The 21,515-nt window shown below is 45.4% G+C and overlaps 1 protein-coding gene across 3 annotated transcripts in view; it reads right to left on the bottom strand.

The window, feature by feature from the left end:
- STAP1 (signal transducing adaptor family member 1) overlaps positions 1–3,247 on the bottom strand; it is a 180,219-nt gene extending 176,972 nt beyond the window's left edge. The window contains exon 1 of one of the 3 annotated variants that reach the window (XM_075352391.1): positions 3,104–3,247. In XM_075352391.1, the coding sequence (XP_075208506.1) occupies positions 3,104–3,241 (138 nt within the window). In that variant the 5' untranslated portion in view covers positions 3,242–3,247. Of the gene's footprint in view, positions 1–985; positions 1,048–3,103 lie in introns of those variants that run through there. The other 2 variants (XM_075352392.1, XM_075352393.1) reach the window with 2 other exon arrangements.
- Positions 3,248–21,515: the final 18,268 nt, after the last annotated feature.

Raw genomic sequence — 21,515 nt, 5'->3', positions numbered from 1 at the left:
AGAGACAGACACACAGAAACAGACAGAAAGAGACAGACAGAAAGAGACAGAAAGACAGAGACATAGACAGACACAGACATAGGCAGAGAGAGAGACAGTTACTATCCCGGGCAACGCCCGGTTACTACGGCTAGTGTGCTAATAAAGAAGAAATACTGAGTACACCACACAAGGCTGTGCTGAATTCATTTCTCAAATGCTCCTAAAACAAATCTTATTAATTTGGAGTTCGAAAGGCATAGAAGAGAGTGTATTTTGCTAACCAAATATGGTGCCAAAAACGTAGAGCAGGTGCGCATTATACCATCTAAATCTCGTGTGAGAATGGGCTCTCCAGGAAAAAGTAATGCTGAAAGGCTAAGAAGCTAATTCTTACAATCTTGCCTAATGCGGGCATCACACGAGACGAGCTATCGTGCGATGCATCGTCGGGGTCAAGGTTTCGTGACGCACATCCGGCATCGCTTGCGACATCGTTTCGTGTGACACCTCCGAGCAATGCAGAGTCACTCACAAATCGTGAGTTGTGTTCTCGTCGCTTATTTTTAAAAAATTGTTTATTTTTAATGGCTACGGTTGTTCATCGTACCCGGGGCAGCACACATCGCTCTGTGTGACACCCTGGGAACGATGAACACAACTTACCTGCGTCCCTCGGCTCAAGCCAGCAATGCGGAAGGAAGGAGGTGGGCGGGATGTTTACGTCCCGCTCATCTCCGCCCCTCCGCTTCTATTGGCCAGCTGCTGTGTGACGTCGCTGTGACGCCAAACGTCCCTCCCCCTTCAGGAACTGGATGTTCGCCGCCCACAGTGAGGTCGCTCAGCAGGTAAGTACGTGTGACGGCGGTTTAACGACTTTGTGTGCCACGGGCAACTAATTGCCCGTGACGCACAAACGACGGGGGCGGGTATGATCGCTCGTGCAATCACACGATAGATCGTACTGTGTGACGCCCGCATTACTGTTTTTGTGAGCTGGATCTACCTCCATTCCGGGTGAGTTATTTTGCATTCAATAGACTAGTCCAAGAATTGGGAAAAGTTCCCTATGAAAATGCAAAAAAAAAAAAATAAATAAATTATTCCAGCTCCTTAAAATTCCAGAACTACTTTATTTGAAAAAAATGCACTAAAAATCATACATACGTATAACCATTGTTTACAAAGCTGACTTCAAAATGAAAATCAGTTGCATGATATGGTGTATAACATCCATTGAAAATTTAGCTTTAACAATCACGTGTGAACTAATTAATTAAAAAAACACTATTGCACATGACACACATTTGACTACAAAACACAAAATAACATGACAATAACACATGCATAAGACTAGTAATTAGACATTAATTCTTTTCTCATTTTGAGTCAGTGGGGATGGCATGTATTTAGACCAGGGGTGGGGAACCTTTTTACTGCCGGGGGCCATTTGGAATTTTCTACCAACCTTCGGGGGCCGCACCAAATTATCAACTTGAAAACGACCAGGCTATATTTGGTCAAACAATTAATTAACTCACCCCTAATGTGGTGGCTGGAGCGGCTGTGATGTTTGGTGATATTGATCATTTTGTTTCTCACAACTGCTTTTCCAGGTTTGTCTTGGTCTGGAGAGGCTGGGGGCATACACATCCCAGGAGAAGCTGGGGCATATACATCACAGAAGACACTGAGGCGCATATTCATCACAGGAAACATTGAGGCATATACATCCCAGGACAGGCTGGGGCGTATACATCACAGGAGGAGCGTATAGATCACAGGAGATGCTAAGCATGGACAGCACTAGTGGCGGGCACAGACAGCGCTAGGCGGCGGCACAACGGACAGCACTAGGCGGCACAACGGACAGCACTAGGCAGCACAACGGACAGCACTAGGCGGTACAACGGACAGCGCTAGGCGGCACAACGGACAGCGCTAGGCGGCAGCACAGAGAGCACTAGGCGGCAGCACAGAGAGCGCTAGGCGGCAGCACAGCGAGCGCTAGGCGGCAGCACAGAGAGCGCTAGGCGGCAGCACGGACAGAGCTAGGTGGCAGCACGAACAGCACTAGGCGGCGGCACAACGGACAGCACTAGGCGGCATAACGGACAGCACTAGGCGGCACAACGGACAGCACTAGGCGGCACAATGGACAGCACTAGGCGGCACAACGGGCAGCACAGAGAGCGCTAGGCGGCAGCACAGAGAGCGCTAGGCGGCAGCACAGAGAGCGCTAGGCGGCAGCACAGAGAGCGCTAGGCGGCAGCACAGGGAGCGCTAGGTGGCAGCACAGGGAGCGCTAGGTTGCAGCACAGGGAGCACTAGGTGGCAGCACAGGGAGCACTAGGTGGCAGCACAGAGAGCGCTAGGCGGCAGCACAGAGAGCGCTAGGCGGCAGCACAGAGAGCGCTAGGCGGCAGCACAGGGAGCGCTAGGTGGCAGCACAGGGAGTGCTAGGTGGCAGCACAGGGAGTGCTAGGTGGCAGCACAGGGAGCACTAGGTGGCAGCACAGGGAGCACTAGGTGGCAGCACAGGGAGCACTAGGTGGCAGCACAGGGAGCACTAGGTGGCAGCACAAAGAGCACTAGGTGGCAGCACAAAGAACACTGACAGTGACAGCACAGAGAGCACTAGGTGGCAGCACAGAGAGCACTAGGTGGCAGCACAGAGAGCACTAGGTGGCAGCACAGAGAGCACTAGGTGGCAGCACAGAGAGCACTAGGTGGAAGCACAGAGAGCACTAGGTGGCAGCACAAAGAGCACTAGGTGGCAGCACAAAGAGCACTAGGTGGCAGCACAAAGAGCACTAGGTGGCAGCACAAAGAACACTAGGTGGCAGCACAAAGAGCACTGACAGTGACAGCACTAAAAGGCAGCATGGAGAGCATTAGGTGACAGCACTAGGAGGCAGCAGGGAGAGCACGATGTGGCAGCACTGACAGCACTAGGAGGCTGCACAGATTACACAGCACTGAGGGGTTACACACAGTACTGGGGGGTACACAGCACTGAGGGGTTACACACAGTACTGGGGGGTACACAGCACTTGGGGCTACACACAGTACTAGGGGGTACACAGCACTGGATGGGGGGGGCAGCGATGGGTTGCATACTCACAGTACAAGGGGAGGAGGAGGAGTCACATAGCACAGGTCCGGGAGGCATGTACAGCAGGAAGGCATCTGCTGCACCTCTTCTGCTGTGACTGGAGCACAGCGCGCTGTTTACCCCGCCCTCAAGGTAAACCCTCAGCATGCGAGCACAGTCCCGGGTTCAGTCTAGAATGTATGGGCTGTAATCAGGTCCCGAAAAGAGCCCGTACATTCTAGTACGGGCTGCAATCAGGATCTGTAAATAGCCCGTACATTCTAGCATCTACCCATAACGCACTGGGATTTTAAAGGGCCGGCGGCTGGCAAAAGCGCAAGTGCCGCTCGAGCACTGGGGTAGCCTGGAATGTGCCCGGGGGCCGCATTAAATGTCATTGCGGGCCGCATATGGCCCGCGGGCCGGAGGTTCCCCACCCCTGATTTAGACAATGCATTCAATAAGCTTCTCTGGTCAAAAAAGACATCTTAATCACCTCCTCTGGGATGTGAAAACAGCCTGTCTGATTTTGAAGGAAGCTGTACTGTGACGGTGCTTTGAGATAAAATGCTGCAAAGCTTGTGAAATCGCACTGTATGAACTGCTTGGACTAAATATATTAGCTATATGCTCAGATATGCATATTTTTAATTGCCAGATTGTGCAACCCACATACATTACATTACACACTGTGCAGCAGATAATATAAACGACATAAAGACATATTAAAATTGATGAATTATTTCATATTGAATTGGGCAGAATTATCATGCTTTCTAAACTCGTGCATAATTTCAGAATGTTGACATGTGCGACATCTGTGATCCCCACACTTATAGAAACCTGTATGTCTCAACCAAGTAGGAGATTGTTTGTTTGACCATTTGTCATACTTGGTTGAGACAGTCACATAAAAAATAGTCACGGCAACCATACATAAATTAATTGCTAGCTGCAATTCCTACAATGGGGGTCACTTGCGGTTCCTCTGCCGTTATGGCAACTTAGGCACTCCGCAAATGTCACTCGCAAACTATTCTAGCAAACTCTGTGGTCTAAAAGCCAAATCATGCTCCTTCCTGCTTCACCCTGCCGTGTGGCCAATCAGTAGTTTCTAACAACATATAGGGGATAACCGCGTTCAGGAGAAATTGCGCAATAAACTATGAGGTCCATTTTAATTTTTTTAACCCTTGTGTAGCTGACAATCCTGCAACTAATAATAAAAAAAATTACATTTTTACCACTACAATGTTATATTTCCACATCAATAAAATGAGGCACCTGTGGGTCCAAAATACCCACTACACCCCTAAATTAATTCTCTCATTGACATTTCCAATATGGGATCACTTGTGGGATTTCTGCTGATATGGTACCTCAGTGGCTCGGTTAGCGGAGACCAGAAAATATTCAATCGGAATCTGCATTCGAAATAGCAAGTTGCTCTCTTTCCCATCTGATCTCTGCTGTGTATTCAAATAGTATTGTGAAACCACATATTTTGTGTGACAACTCTCTGATTTGAGGGCATTAAAAAAAAAAATATATCAAAGTTTGAAAATTGAGAAATATTTGCCAAATTTCTGATATTTTCACATATAAATGCAAAACATATCATCTTAAATTTACCACTAACATGAAGTACAATATGTCACAGAAACACAAATCTCAGAATCACTGAGATCAGTTGAAGCTGAAGGTTGGAGGCTGGGTTTTGCAGGTTACTTTAGGTGTATACCATTACCACCCAGGGCGTAATTAAAACAAACCAAAAAAATATACGCTGAATTTCCGCTGAATTGGAGTCCAGGATATAATAAACTGAAAGCCGTAAATACATGAATAAAGCTGGACTCTATTCTAACGCGCGTTTCGGGGACCAATTCGGTCCCCTTCCTCAAGGATGGTCCAGCTTGGGGGCCTAGCCCCTTATATAGTGTCCTCTTCCATTAAAGAATCTACAAAAAATCTTTTTGTGAATATATAAATAATGAATTTTAACTGAGTGGATTAAATAGCACCGTAAAAATAGTATCAGTATTTAGACATTAAAAATTTACAGTAGTAAATCATAAAACATCTCTCAACTATTTCTAATGCCCAGCAAATCCCACTGGATGATACAACCAGCCCATTATACCAATTTTTTAAAATTCACAACATTCACAACAAAGTTGTCATAATTAAGAACAGGTTAACTGTTCAAAACATGTAGATGGACTATCTAGTCTACTTAAAATATTGTCATAGCTTTTTCTAGTTTTTAATTTTTTCAATAAAGCCATGTTTTAATTTTATACGTGGATGCTGGATTTTCCTTTACTTTTTCCTTTGGGCAAGTGTATCAATTTTTCTGACTCTGTAGTCAAAGTGAAAGCTTTTCTCCCTTTCAGTCTCCTGAAGGGTTGCTTCTTCTTCGTCCAAGAAATCCTCACCTTCTTTAATGAGCTTCAGTGTTGCTATTCTTTTTTCCAACCCCTGCACTTTTTCTTCTAAAAAGGGCCACTAGTTTTCATTTGTGGCAGGTGAAGTTGTCCTTTTTGTCCGGTAGATGCGTGAACATGTAACATGTGTTGCAGCTCATCATGTGGGCTTTGATCTCTTCCATATTTCTGTTAAATTCAAAATATTATTCCTCTGTGTATTTTTTTTTTCTTACTTTAACTGTGTGCTCACTGTCCCAGCGTATAAGACAGACAAATTTTTGATGTCCTTAAGCAGCGAGAACCGGCTAATCTCAGCAATTGTTCAGTTTAAGGAGACTCTTCTTTCTTCCTAGAATGTACTGGAAATATGTAAATAAGGCTTTCTGGTCCTCCAATCCCTGGTTTTAAAGGGTTAATAAATTTCTTCAAAGTGGTCTTGAGCAGTTTGCTGGGTGAAGTTTTTAGAATGATGCCACTTTTGGGAATTTTCTGTCACCCCCGATATCTCTTAAGCGGGCTTTACACGCTACGACATCGCTAATGCGGAGTCGTTGGGGTCACGGAATTCGTGACGCACATCCGGCCGCATTAGCGATGCCGTTGCGTGTGACATCGATTAGCGATTTTGCATCGTTGCAAAACAGTGCAAAATCGCTAATCGGCGACACGGGGGTCCATTCCCAATTATCGTTACTTCAGCAGTAACGAGGTTGTTCGTCGTTCCTGCGGCAGCACACATCGCTGCGTGTGACGCCGCAGGAGCGAGGAAACTCTCCCTACCTGCCTCCCGGCCACTATGCGGAAGGAAGGAGGTGGGCGGGATGTTACGTCCCGCTCATCTCCGCCCCTCCGCTGCGATTGGGCGGCGTTTCAGTGACGTCGCTGTGACGCCGCATGGACCGCCCCCTTAGAAAGGAGGCGGTTCGCCCGTCACAGCGACGTCGCCGGACAGGTAAGTATGTGTGACAGCTGTGGGCGATGTTGTGCGGCACGGGCAGCGATATGCCCGTGTCGCGCAACAGATGGGGGCGGGTACCCACACTAGCGATATCGGGACCGATATCGCAGTGTGTAAAGTAGCCTTTAGTCACTTCAAATGTGATGTGGTCCCTAAAAAAAGATTTTGTAAACATTGTTGGAAAATGAGAAATTGCTGATAAGCTTTGAACCCTTCAAACTTCATAGCAAAAAAAAAATAAATTGATGTTTCAAATATTGTGCTGATATAAAGTAGACACGTGGGAAATGTTATTTTTTAACTATTTTGTGTGACAACTCTGGTTTAAAGGCACGAAAATTCAAAGTATGAAAATTGAAAAATTGTAAACATTTTCACAAAATTTCAGATTTTTTACAAATCACAGCTATCATTAACCCCTTATATTACCTTGATTGCCACCGCTCTAGAGCAATCGGGAGGAGACGGATATAGCACCAGGATTGGCACATCTAATGTGTTACGAATCGGCGCCGCCATAGCCGCAAGCAGCCTGCTGCGGTTGCTGTTGCGCCCAGGCACCGGCTACCGTTTTTGGCCGTGGCTCCACGTCTAAGTGTGGAAAGGCGGCTAGTGCGCATGTGCGCGCCGATTTACCCCAGCCCGAACCTAAGTCCAGTATTTTGCCTAGTGAGCATCCTCAGCCTGATAGTGCCATTTCTGAGGCCAAGTCCTCGGTTCAGGCTACTGAGCATGCTCCTACACTTAGTGCGAAAAGCCTCTTTACACAGCTACTTGGACATCGTGTCGTGTCTAAGTCCTGTGTTGTGCCTACTGAGACTGTTGCTCAGGCTACTGAGCATGCTCAGGCACTTAGTTTATCAGAGGCTAGGTCCGGTAAGGACCTCACTGGGCATGTCCGTGAGGTGGCAGGCTTTGATAGGCTGACACACATCAGGTGTCCTGATGATGTGGCCACTCCGGACTGGCTTGCGGAGACCCGCCCTATGACACGGCACCTCACCATTGGTTGTCAGACGATAACTTGTGAGGTGTTTGGGGCGTGGCAGCAATGAGGTCATCAGTGACGTGGTGGTTCCGGATAGGCCGCTGGTGATGTCGCTGATGACATGGCACTCTGCTAGTGGACCCTGGAGGTGCCATTGTGGTCCACCCTGGGTTTGGGGCGGACCCAGGTTATAAAAGGGGCTGGACACGACATGGAGGTGCGCAGTGTTCTCATATGCTTGTTGTGAGCACACCTCCATGTGCGGCATAAGCCTTTGTTTGGAAGCGGTAGGTAGGGTTAGCTGTCCGGTGCTTGTCACGCCTAGACACCCATGGCTGAGCATGTTAGGGTCAGGCGCCGGGCTTCCACCTTCTACCGTCCAGTCCTGCTTGTGCAGCCCAGTGGAGTTAACTGGGCTGCGGCTGCTGCGCCTTCTGTCCGGTTGTGCCCCCTACGCACACGGACAGCGTACCCCAGGACCCCTGTGGCATTAACAAGGAGTTCCTGGGCTGAGTGTGTACCCTATCCCCCTTGTATCGGCTTCCCAGTCAACGCTACTGGTGTGACCACCTGGCCTGACGTGTCCTTCGCACACGTGGCCAGTCGACAGGTGACCAGAAACGCTAATCAGAGGACCACTCGGCTTGACGTGTCCTACACATGTGGCCGACAGGGCACTTTCGCGGCGGTCTTCCGGTCAACGCTACCTGATCACCACCCGGCCTGACGTGTTCCCTGCACACGTGGTCGGTGTAGCGTCAGGTTGTCGTCCGGTCTGACGTGTCCCTACACACGTGATCAGTTCCCAGGTTTCCTGGGTTATCGCAGAGCCACCCAGCCCTTTAATCGCTGCCTAACCTTTGGGTTGCCAGCAGCTCCTTTGTCATCTGGAGCATGGTGGGCCCCGACTGGCGATTGGAATATTTACCACCTTATCCTGATCTGCCAGTCCCCCCGTAACATACCGTAATGAATGCAAAAATTCTGAGACATCTACGGGCTGCTATTGTCAGGCTGGGAAGGTCCCAGTAACTATTGACCTGTCCAGCCTGAGAATACCAGCCCCCAGCTGTCTGCTTTATCTTGGCTGGGCATCAACATGTGGGGTGTTGGATGGCATGCTGTGTTTTGGTTTTTTTTTTAAATAACTTTAATAAGCAAAAAAAAAAATCCTTGTATTTTTATACACAGAAAAGATAATGCACACAGCTGGGGCCTGCAGCCTCCAGCTGTCTCCTTTTATTTGTGCTGGGTATCAGAATATGGGGGACCCTACATAATTTTTCCCAAATATTTATTTATTTTTACACTCTACTTCCAGGAGACAGACCGCTACTGTGAGGGCAACTAATCACAGACACCGCTAAGCTGGCAGTGTGACTGCAACCAATCACAGATGCTATCAGAGATGGTGGGCAGTGCAGTGCATATTCATATAGTTTAATGAGCGGGCCTGGAAGCAGTGTGGCAGCCGCGCAAAGACTCAGTATAGTTGTTCAGCTTTAATGTCCATTTTGCTTGCTTTTGCAGCCCTCTAGCCCTTACTAACACCATTTTATAACACTCAAGTTTGGATACCATAGAGTTAAATGGGGTTCAGTGTCTGGTGTCAAGTGCAATCCTGAACCGGACTGTTTTTTAAAGTCCCAAAGGTAAGAATATCATGACACTTCTGTAAAGTTTGGGTGCTCACGTAGGGTCCAAGTCCGTTTTATGAAAAATTAGCACCAGGCACTCCAACATATGTGTAAAAAGATTAATTTTATTACAACTTAAAGTTCAGTTCAACGTTTCGGTCACTACTTGGACCTTCTTCCAGAACCAGCTTTGAAGCCGTGAAAGGAACTACTCATAGATAAATATGAAGAGACAGAGAACCTGTCATATAGCTATTGGGAATCAACAAGGAATGTCAAATATGAATGAGAACACAGGTAAGATGTGGACCTGTTTAGTGGATTATTTAAATGAGAATCCACATAAGGAAACCTCTAGGCAAAATATTAGCAATCAAGTTAAAGATGAGTGCAGTAGGTATTAGAATATATGCGGAATCCACCGCTGATATATATACGATTGTCTGGCTGCGGTCTGCAGTGGAAAGCGCCCTTCCACTAGCGGCATATACCGCGTTTCCTCACTTCACTCTTCTTTGTGAGGAAAATAATATGTTAATATTAATATTGTGCAGAATTAATTTTAACCCTCCTCATTGGTCAAGGTCTCTTATCTGGCCCTTCGGCAAAATGAATTGCTCACCCCTGATATAATGTGTTCTATTAATACTGTATATTTAAGATGTGGCACATGCTCCACAATAGTAAGGAGTGGTCCTGTTCTTCATTAAATGTGTACAATATTGTTGTGTAGCAGTGAAGCCTACTCTAAGCCTTTAATAGTTGCTTAGCAATCCAGGGCAGGGTATTTGTAACAATTTTGTATTTATTTATTTATTTATTTACACAGTTTAGTGTGTGTACTTTTAATCGTATGTATACGAAGCATAACAAAGGTCTTGTGATTACAGCAGTGTTTGTTTTACATCGATTTGGACTTAAATGGATTCTCCAGGAGTCAAATAGCTATCACCCATCATTAGGCATGGCCATCATTGGGCCCTGCAACGAAATTTAGAAAATGAACCAAGGTTTATTAATAGTTCAGGCTAGGCTAATGTTCTCTATTATTTCACAATGCGTCTTTATAGTTTTTTTTTTCGCCTGCATGAAGATAATTTGAAATGTACTGCTTTTCCTTACACATTCACTAATTCATTATTTTATGCAGCTATCGATGAATATAAAGCAAGTTTTAAAGGGGTTATCCGGGACCATTTTTTGTTTCATTTGTTTTTCATGCGGCTAAGAACTGACAGGCCAGGCCAGACTGGTCATCTTGCATTGCGGGCAATTACAAGACGGGCAGGTTCCTGTGGCGGACCACTTGATCTACGTACATCATCACTCTCACTTCTGCAGCATGCACGCTGTGTAACATTATCTTGAGCATACTGCTGAAGAGAGAGTGATGATGGCCGTAGATCGAGCCTCCATATCAGGCTAGTGGAGATGTCTGAAAGATGCGTCTCCCACCTTCCTAATCAAATCTGTTTGAGTCTTTAAGACGCAAATACATTTGAACTGTGTAGCACCAGGAGTGGCACCCCAACATGCAGCAGAGTGATGAGATCGGCACCTTAATGACACCATCAGACTGCTGCTGGAACTGCAGAGACACTTAGAACATCGATAAGGCCTCCACGGAGGAGCTGAAGATGAAATCTTTAATAAATGTGGATGAGTGGGGGAGGGATTACGGCACAAAATGTGTGAACAATTATGAAAGGTGGCACAGCTTTGAGAGGTAGTGGTGGGAGTACTTTATTCAGATGGCCTGTGTGTGTGTGAAGGCGTAAAATTTTGGGTGGGTAGTGTATGGGAAATATGGAGTGGTGCAGTGGGGGGTATATTATGGAGAGGGACAGCATTGAGGAAATATGGAGAGAGACAGCATGGGGGGGATTATTATAGAAATGGGCAGCATGGTGGAAAAATTATGGAGAGGGGCAGCGTAGGGGGATATTATGGGGAGGGGTAGCATTGGAAGAATATTATGAAGGACAGCATGGGGAGAATATTAAGGAGGACAGCGTGGGAGGAATATTATAGCATGATGGAAATATTATATAGAGAGGCAATGTGGGGGGAATATTATGGCGAAAGGTAGTGTGGGTGGAATATTATGGATAGGGGTAGCATGGGTGGAATATTTTTGAGGACAGCATCAGGAAAATATTATGGAGCGGGCCAGCCTGGGGGGAAATAAAAAACTATTAGCTCAAAAAATTATTTTGCCTTTCATGAGTGTGCTGTATTGAACTATTGTGGATATTTACCTTATTTATAGACACCTCTCTTTAAAAAGCAGAGTTTTTTCTAAACTTGTATATAAATAGGCCGCAGCACTAAGGAGAGCGCAGCATCTTCTTTATTATCTACAAGACCCAGCTCTGAATGTAAAATAGCGGCTTTGCCAGATCCTGCAGGTAAGAGCAATACATAGGACTGAGCTGTAATACTGCATGCAGCTGTGACTATATGTTATATAGTCATGTTACACTCACCTCACGATCTGAAACCTACAAGTGGACAAAAATATTACACAATCACCATACAAAAAGTGGACCTGTATACCTTCAAAAGCCAGGGCTACATTTTAGTTCCAGTCCAGCCCTGCTGACAGGCATTTATCTGTCTGCTCTGTCTTGCGCCTATTCAGAATGCTGACAGAACGCTCCTGCTTTCAATTTTGCCGCCTCACATCAACAGAGAAGCTGTGCCTCTTCTGGACTGCTCTATGGACATACTGTAACTACTGAAGTCATGCTGGTTGACAGGTGGCTTCCTGCAGGTACATACCAAAAGTTTGGACACACCTAAGAGTTTTCTTTATTTTTATGACTCTGAAAATTGTAGATTCACATTGAAGGCATCAAAATTATGAATTAACACATGTGGAATAAAATACTTTTCAAAAAAGTGTGAAACAACTGAAAATATGTCTTATATTGTAGGTTCTTTAAAGTAGCAACCTTTTGCTTTGATTACTGCTTTGCACACTCTTGGCATTCTCTTGATGTGCTTCAAGAGGTAGTCGCCGGAAATGGTCTTCTAACAGTCTTGAAGGAGTTCCCAGAGATGCTTAGCACTTGTTGGCCCTTTTGCCTTCACTCTGCGGTCCAGCTCACCCCAAACCATCTTGATTGGGTTCAGGTCTGGTGACTGTGGAGGCCATGTCATCTGGCGTAGCACCCCATCACTCTCCTTCTTAGTCAAATAGCCCTTACACAGCTTGGAGGTGTGTTTGGGGTCATTGTCCTGTTGAAAAATAAATGATAGTCCAACTAAACGCAAACCGGATGGAATAGCATGCCGCTGCAAGATGCTGTGGTAGCCATGCTGATTAGGTATGCCTTCAATTTTGAATAAATCCCCAACAGTGTAACCAGCAAAGCACCCCCACACCATCACACCTGCGGTCCTCATGTGAGCTAGGTTTTTTGTAGCGTTTGATGGTTTTTGCCACTGTACTTGAGGACACTTTCAAAGTTTTCCCAATTGTTCGGACTGACTGACCTTCATTTCTTAAAGTAATGATGGCCACTCATTTTTCTTTCCTTAGCTGCTTTTTTCTTGCCATAATACAAATTCTAACAGTCTATTCAGTAGTACTATCAGCTGTGTATCCACCAGACTTCTGCACAACACAACTAATGGTCCCAACCCCATTTATAAAGCAAGAAATCCCACTTATTAAACCTGACAGGGCACGGCACACCTGTGAAGTGAGAACCATTTCCGGTGACTACCTCTTGAAGCTCATCAAGAGAATGCCAAGAGTGTGCAAAGCAATAATCAAAGCAAAAGGTGGCTACTTTGAAGAACCTAGAATATAAGACATATTTTCATTTGTTTCACACTTTTTTCTTAAGTATTTCATTCCACATGTGTTAATTCATAGTTTTGATACCTTCAATGTGAGTCTACAATTTTCAGAGTCATGAAAATAAAGAAAACTCTTTGAATGAGAAGGTGTGTCCAAACTTTTGGTCAGTACTGTATATGTGACTACTACATCAGTAGTGTCATGCACGGACTTGGGGGAAGGTCTGGAGTGGGGTAATACACACAAGAAACAGACATTTCACCACAACAAACAAGACATCAGGCACAGTTAAACAACGTTGGGCCCTGGCACTAGTGAAGGTGAAGATGGGACACCTCCTGCGCACACCTGCAGCTGTACCCTGCATTCCTAGCCAGTCCTAATACATGTTCCGCACCTGTTACCGAACAGGATACCTGAAACCCTAGGAAGCCCTGCGATAACCCTGGCTAGTAAGCTGGTGGGTGAGGAACGCTAGTCCCACCGCTGCACTAATACAACAAGAAAAGAAGGTACGACAGACAGGAGAAACAACAAAGCGATTAATTCCAATTTAACAGCTGCAGTCAAACACCAGGCCTGCAGCGTACACTGTGACACACAAAGGCTGAGCAGCTCCTTCCACCTCGAGGCTTAGTTTTAGAATGAATCAGAATAACTGGTACCCTCTACCGGGAGATGTGGCCATATATATATATATATATATATATATATATATATATATATATGAGAAGGGAGTGGTCACCAACCAGAAGCACCTGAGGCCAGGAGTCAGAAGTTGCTGGAAAGTAAAACTGACATTAACCCTTTCAGCACCAAAAGAAAGGAAATTATTTTTAATGCAAGGAGTCTCAGGTGGCAAATAGAGTCTCTGGCCCAGATCCTGTCACAAGTCTCTAGATGTAGAGAGACTGCCGTGAAAGGTAGTCACACCTTGTCAAACGAGCAGAGTGGAAGAGGAGCAGCTGCTTTGTTCTCGTGACATCAATGGAAGCTGCAGAATTGCCAGCAGGAGTGGCCAATGATTACTCTAAGCTGGCAGAATATGGTGCCAGGTACAACAAGCAGGTAACTATCAACTACCTGCCTGTAAGTTCTTAGGCCCATGAGAAAAAAAATTAAATACTCCCAGATAACTCTTTTAAAGAAAACCAATGACAAGGTGAAAAGTAGCCAGTTTTTGTTCTTTACTCCTGCTGCTCTCCTGAGTAAATGTTTTTTGTAAATTTGCATATGGTTCCAGAGATATGGGCCTTTTGTTTATTTAGCAATTTTGATTTTAACGAAGTGTAAAGTCCCTCATACAGGCTGTTTATGAAATTCTGTACTGAATCAGTACGCAAAGAACTTGTCAGAGTGTCAACTCAGCTGCAGAGGCGTAAAGTTACGTGCAAAATAATAGCAGTATAACTTCACTAATGTGTTTAATTAGTGCTTATGGGAGAAAAGATCATACAACATTTGAAAAAAATTCATGACTACATATACACGAGTAATGGGCAAGCAGAATTAACATGACATGCACACTGCTAATTTTCTGTAATTGACTCATTTAATGAAAGGGGAGTTCAAATAAAAAATTAATAGTGCAGAGATCAATAAGTGAGAATTCATTCTGTGAAGAAAGAGGGGTCAATTATGGCCCTTATTTAAAGAAGTAGGGCAGCAAATGTACTGTATCTGTTGGTTTTAGCCCTTGCTGAATGAGTAATGATTGTGCCAGACATTTTACAGAAGGAGAAAGAACACTGATCAAGAGGTTGGTTGGAGAGGGGGTAAACATATAAAGAAGTGCAGAAAGTAATTGGCTGCTCAGCTAAAAAGATTTCTAGTGCTTTAACACTAGAAGTCCCAGAGAGGGGTCATTTAGCATTTCTACCTTTGGAACCCAGAGACGGGTCGAATGACCTGAAGGATTTTAGCTAACATCCTATAATCACCATCTTTTGTTCTGTAATTAAGGCCATTACTATCGTACCAGAGGAAGTTGTTGTTTTCCATTGAGTTTAGCCATTTAGTTTCTAGTTAGTTCTATTCAGTTTATTCAGTTTCATTTGACCCTCTTTCGGGACTTCAGGGGGGAGTTCGAAATTTCTGGGACTTCTAGTGTTAAAATGGCTTGAAACATGTGGTGGGAAAAGAAATACTAACATCCATATACAGTAGATCATAGAATAACAAGAATGGTAAAGAAGCATTCAGTGTTCAATTCCAGGAAGATCAAAAAAGATCTTCCGTTACCACTGAGTACTGGATCCATTTGAAGCTGAAGACGCATAAATGAAGCCAAACCATTTGCAAGAAACCTTTGTTAAGAATTTAGAAAGAAGGATAAATCCAGCGAGACCAAGTTATTGATGAATAAAAATTATTTTCTTTATTTCAAAAGTAGATTAAAATTATCAGATAGCAGCAAGTTACAATTGATTCAGGCGGAGATGAAAAAAATGACTGCTGTAAACGCACGGCAAGACGCGTTTCGGCTATGCCTTTATCATTGCCATGATACACATTGCTGTGAAATAAAAAGAAAAACTCTTAAGGTAAGTAGTGCTATAGCAGATTTACCCATAATTAGTCACAGATGTGAACATCCACCTTTTACAATTAACCATTTAAAAATCAAACCCAAGAAAAAGTCTGATATACAAGCAATAATATAAGTATACAATTTGCAATATAACAATATAACAGATTTTTGTATAATGAATTTAATGTGAGCAAATACAAAAAATACTCACAAAGTGTTACGGTTGCTGTGGCTCTGGAGACTATCTTCGGATTTCTTGCTACTGCACATGTGCAAGCGCTGGAGACTAAGTCCTATCTTGGAGCCATTGCACATGTGCGGGTGACATCATCGCTGACACGAGGTCACATGTCTCTGACACCTTCTAAGCTGATTGGCCACTGGTCATGTGCTTGTGACACGTGGTCACATGTCTCTGACACCTATGCCGATTGGTCGCTGGTCATGTGCTTGTGATACTTTGCTCGGTGATAGGCCAGCGTGACATCATTCATGTCGTTCTGGCAGCGGATTGGCTCTGGTGTCCTCCATCTTCGATGAGGCACAAAGTCTATATAAGACCCTGACGCACGCCGTCCGGCGCTCAGTCCTCTTGGTTCATGCATGAGGGTAGACGCCCTGTGTACGTCCCTCTAGGCATCTCTCTGTCTATGTTAGGTGAGCGCTACCGGCAGGGTAGCGTTCTTATACCTTACAGCTTCGGCTGGAGTCCGTATCCTTACCTCTTAGTGGAGCGGACATAGGCAGGTGCCTGAGGCACATGGTCCGGCTGGGCCTTGTGATTCTACTCGTAGGTGGACGTTGCCGCTAGGGTAACGTTCCTTATACTGCGTCTGGCAGTTGTTCGTATCCTCGCACACTAGGGGAGCGAACAGAGGTAGGAGCTTTGTGCGGCTTATGCTGCTGTCCGTCTCTTTTGCACCACTAGAAGAGCGGACCTAGGCAGGTGCCATATCTAGTGATTCGTGTCCTCGCACACTAGTGGAGCGAACGCAGGTAGGAGCTTTGTGCGGCTTACGCTGCTGTCCGTCTCCTGGCACCACTAGAGGAACGGACCTAGGTAGGTGCCATTTCACACTCACTGCTTTTGTCTCTGTGATCATTAACAGAGATCATTCCACACACCCTCCAAGTAAGGGAGGAATTGCCTTATTTACTAATTATATTCCTCTGTGAGTTTAACAGAGGTATTGCACTCTGCCATAGTCTGCAGCAGAGTCTTTGCACGGTGGACCCTGACTGTCTGATATTCCTTTAGGTTTCATTATCAGACAGCCCCCCGTAACACAAAGACCCCTCAATATAACATTAGGAAGTAATAAAAAAACAAAAAAAAACAAAAAACAAAAAATATTGCCATAGGAGAAATGGTGAGCTATAAACGTAATTCAACTGACCCCAAGACATATAAAGATGCTCAAGAATCTGTAAATGTGAGACTTAAAAAAGAAAATAATTTTTATTCATCAATAACTTGGGCTCGCTGGCTTTATCCTTCTTTCTAAATCAAGTGCTGGCAAGAACTCCTGCCACTTAATCCGATGCAAAGCATCTCTATGGAATAGCAGCATATACACTGGAGTGTTTTTTGGTAAGCTGCCTTCTTTTGTTTTTTCCTTGTTAAGAATCATTGCTGAATAAAAGACGTGTTGAAAAGGTTTGCTAAAGAACATATTGACTGGTCTTAAGAGAAGTGGTGTAACATTCTATGGACAGATGACAGAAAGATTGTTCTTATTGGGTCTAAAGGCCACAGACAGTTTGTGAGACGACCCATAAACACTGAATTCAAGTTCTCGAACAACAGGAATAATGTTATACAGGGGCGTAACTACCACAGGGGTGTAACTAACCAAAACAAGAGAAAAAAGTTAATTTCATCATCAGTTAAGATGTGTCAAGCTTACAAGGCATACTTTAAGATGCCTGTTCGGAGTCCAGGACAAAGCCTGAGCTCCACATTTCACTTGAGAGATGTATACGAAAACTCTGGAAGGATAGTACAGAGGGGAAAGGGAGGGCTGTGATGTTTGGTATTCCAAGAATATAGCGAGAACCCACTGATCATTCCATGAACTGTTACGCCTGTGTTTTGGACCCTTCTAAAGATGTGCTGGCGGGTATGCACCTGCAGTCATTTAGTCAAACATACCATCATCCATTAAGGCTACTTTACACACTGCGATATCGGTCCCGATATCGCTAGTGTGCGTACCCGCCCCCATCTGTTGCGCGACACGGGCATATCGCTGCCCGTGGCGCACAACATCGCCCAGAGCCGTCACACATACTTACCTGTCCGGCGACGTCGCTGTGACAGGCGAACCGCCTCCTTTCTAAGGGGGCGGTCCGTGCGGCGTCACAGCGACGTCACTGAACCGCCGCCCAATCGCAGCGGAGGGGCGGAGATGAGCGGGACGTAACATCCCGCCCACCTCCTTCCTTCCGCATAGCGGCCGGGAGGCAGGTAAGGAGAGTTTCCTCGCTCCTGCGGCGTCACACGCAGCGATGTGTGATGCCGCAGGAACGAGGAACAACCTCGTTACTGCTGAAGTAACGATAATTGGGAATGGACCCCCGTGTCGCCGATTAGCGATTTTTCACTGTTTTGCAACGATGCAAAATCGCTAATCGATGTCACACGCAACGGCATCGCTAATGCGGCCGGATGTGCGTCACGAATTCCGTGACCCCAACGACTCCGCATTAGCGATGTCGTAGCGTGTAAAGCCCGCTTTACTCCTGTGCCACAAGTCCCTGATCATCCTTTTCCTACTCCTCCACAAAGATGAACCTAGTAATGAAAGTAGTAGCTCTGAGGTTGTGGAAGAGTTTGAAGATCAGATAACAGTGATGCAGATGAAACAGGGAAGAAAAAAAGTTACTATCGCAACCAAGATGAATTTAGTAATTTGATGATGGACCTTGGTCTTACAAAGTCTAATACTGAGCTCCCACCATTCCTCTATTATTAATAGTGTATATCCTCCACATCCTATGTGGCTTTTCCCATACATGACTTATGACTGGCTGTCATATTATATATATCCAAGCCATCACATATTGTAGTGATCATCTTACTACTCATCCTTCACTGTGAGCCCCATTCAGATTACACGGCAGTATACTACTGTTATATACATTTTTCCTATACCAAGTGTCCTCCTTGAGTATTCATATACTTTTCTTCAGCCCTCTTGCTTCCAATGTGTTATTAGGACCTTTCTAAGTCTTAGCATAAGGTACTCATCTTCCCTGATGAAGGCTCTTGCACGAGCCGCAACGTCGGACAGAATCGTTTATATGTGAAATAATAAAATAACACAAGCATACTACTACACCTGGATTGTTCCATTTTCTTTACTGTGTGCCGGGGTAACTTTTTTGAGAACAGAGGAAGTGACATCACACTTTTCCCAGCTTTTTTTTATCCATGAAGATGAACTCTGCTACTGTCAGGATATAACTGGTCTGTTTCAGAATAATGGAATTTCTTTTGATCCTAGTGAGTGGTGCCCCTTTATTGACAGTTCATCAAAGACTCTTAAAGAGAACCTGTCACCAGATTTGGCAACTATAAGTTGCGGCCACCACCAGTAGCCTCTTATATACACAGTGTTCTAGAACACTGTATTTAAGAGCCCAGGCTGCTCTGTATAACAAAAAAAACACTTTTATAATACTCACCTAGGGGGCAGTCTGGTCTGATGGGTGTCACTGCTCTCCGGTCCGGAGCCTCCTCTCTGCTACAATGGCCGTCCTCCCTCTACCCAGCCCAGTCCTACATCATCCACACAGGCCGGCATTGCAGTCATGCACAGGCGCACTTAGATCTGCTCTGCTGAGGGCAGATCAAAGTACTGTAGTGCCCAGGCACGAAGAAAGGATAAAGATTGCCCACACATGCGCACTACAATACTTTGATCTGCGCTCAGCAGGCACAATGCCAGCCCGTATGGATGACGTAGGAAGCGTAATGCACACGGGCTTGCGACAGAGGACTACCCTCACAGCAGAGAGGAGGTGCCAGACTGGAGAGCAGCGACATCCATCAGACCGGACCACCCCCTAGGTGAATATTATAAAAGTGTTTATGTTATACAGCAGAACTTGGGCTCTTATAAACTGTTCTCTGGAATTCTGTATATTAGAGCTCACTGGTGGTGGCGGCCGCAGCTTATAGGGGCCAAATCTGGTGACAGGTTCCCTTTAAAACAGTATTACTCCATAATGGAAACAAGTATTGTTCTCTTTCCCATGTCTATTCAGGAAAGCTTAAAGAAGACTATGAAAATGTAAACAGATTGTTAAATGCATTGAAATATGAGGAATATGGTTGGTAAGTAATTGGAGATTTAAAAAAAAAAAAAAAGTTGCATTCTTGATGGGTCTTCAAGGACGGTATACGTTTCCATGCTTTCTTTGTCTTTGGGATAGCAGTGACACTAAAGCACACTATGTGGCGCCCCTGACCTGGTCAGGCACCACTGAGTACTGCACCCATGCTGGGTCAGTACAAACAGATAATCCCAAAGGCTGAGTAGGGTGTGGACACATATAGGCACCCTTTGACCAGGACACACACACACAGATTAGAGGGGACCCCTGGGCAAACCCAGGAAAGGGGCGTAGCCCTCGCATCTCAGTTAGTGTGGTGCTGTAGTGAAGCTGGAAGAGAGTTGTGCAGTGGTAGTCAGAGGAGGAGTGGAGCAGCCGTGTCTGAAGTGTAGGGCTGAAGAGCGGAACACTGTCAGACCCTGCACGTGCAGTGGCTGCTGGCGGGGGAGAACATTACCACCAAGTCAGACTGAAAGACACCTGAAGAAAGAGAGCAGTAAGGAGTCGAGTACAGGGACTCCTGGTAATGAATGCACACACGGGGTACAGGTCCCTAGAGCCAGACATCCATTTAGTGGTCTGTTAAATCCTGTAGGCGGTGGGACTAGAGGTTCCACGCCAACCAGCACAGAACACGCAGCATCAACAGCAACGAGGGGGCCCATAAGGAGGATCGAGCCTGGAGCCATCTTATCCTTGGTCCATGCTGTCAGCAAACGGGTCAGAAAGGGGAGAAAGGCAGTAGCGACTTCCCTGGATGCATCCCACGTTATACTTCAAGTCAGGGGTGGTCCGAAACAAAGGTGTAGGAAGGCGAGTCAGCAGTCACCCCTATATCACCCTGAAGGATACCTGGTTCCACCTGGTTCATCATAGCATCGCCCGGGTTGTCTTACTCTACCAGCAATAAGTGAGTAAAAACCCTGAAAGACATTTCTGGACTGTGTGTGAGTTCTCCTGCGACCTGTGGTACTGCGCACATACACCTGAGCCCCTGGGGCCAGCCTCACTCTCGGGAGGCCATAACACCAGACTGCAGACACCAACAGCCCCAGACGCTCGTTAAACTGCAGTGGCGGTCCCCCACTGATCGCAAAACCGAGAGTGGCGTCACGATTCCTATTAAAGTTAACCTGACATACCTGTTGCCAGAAGATTCCCAGCACGTGGAGACCCTGAGGGGGTTCATATTGACCTGAACATACTGAGTTTTAGGCTGAACTCACACGAACGTATGAAAAACTGGTCCCATTCTTGTCCTACTCTCTCTCTTTTCTCACTTGTCATCCGTGTGCTGTCCGTGTACAATCTGTTTTTTTCTCAGCAGCTGTTAGTGATTTACAGTTGTTTACAGGACCATTTACAGAATCATTTACAGTGTTACATGATAGGATTGTATAAAAAAAAAAATGGACGTCACTAGAATAGTCCGTGTGCTGTCCGTTTTTTGCTCGCACCAATTGACTTGTATTGGCGAGTCTTGGACATTTTCTGGATACAATCACAGCATGTTGCGACTTTTCTCGAATCCAGAATCTGGATGCGAGAAAACCCGACCAACTGCTCTCCTTCATTGACTAACATTGGTCCGTGTGCAATGCGAGATTTTCTCGCATTGCACACATCCGATTTATATGCTCGTGTGAGCATACCCTTATGTAGAGAATAGCATTGAATGAGAGCCACTTATAGACCCTCAAAAGGTACTAACACCACCTTTGCACATCAAACTAGACCTCATGAAACAATTTGTC

Source organism: Anomaloglossus baeobatrachus, chromosome 1, assembly GCF_048569485.1.
Source record: "Anomaloglossus baeobatrachus isolate aAnoBae1 chromosome 1, aAnoBae1.hap1, whole genome shotgun sequence".
Lineage (NCBI taxonomy): Eukaryota > Metazoa > Chordata > Amphibia > Anura > Aromobatidae > Anomaloglossus > Anomaloglossus baeobatrachus.
Note: the sequence above shows the minus strand (reverse complement) of the source record. Positions and strands in the feature narration are given on the sequence as shown.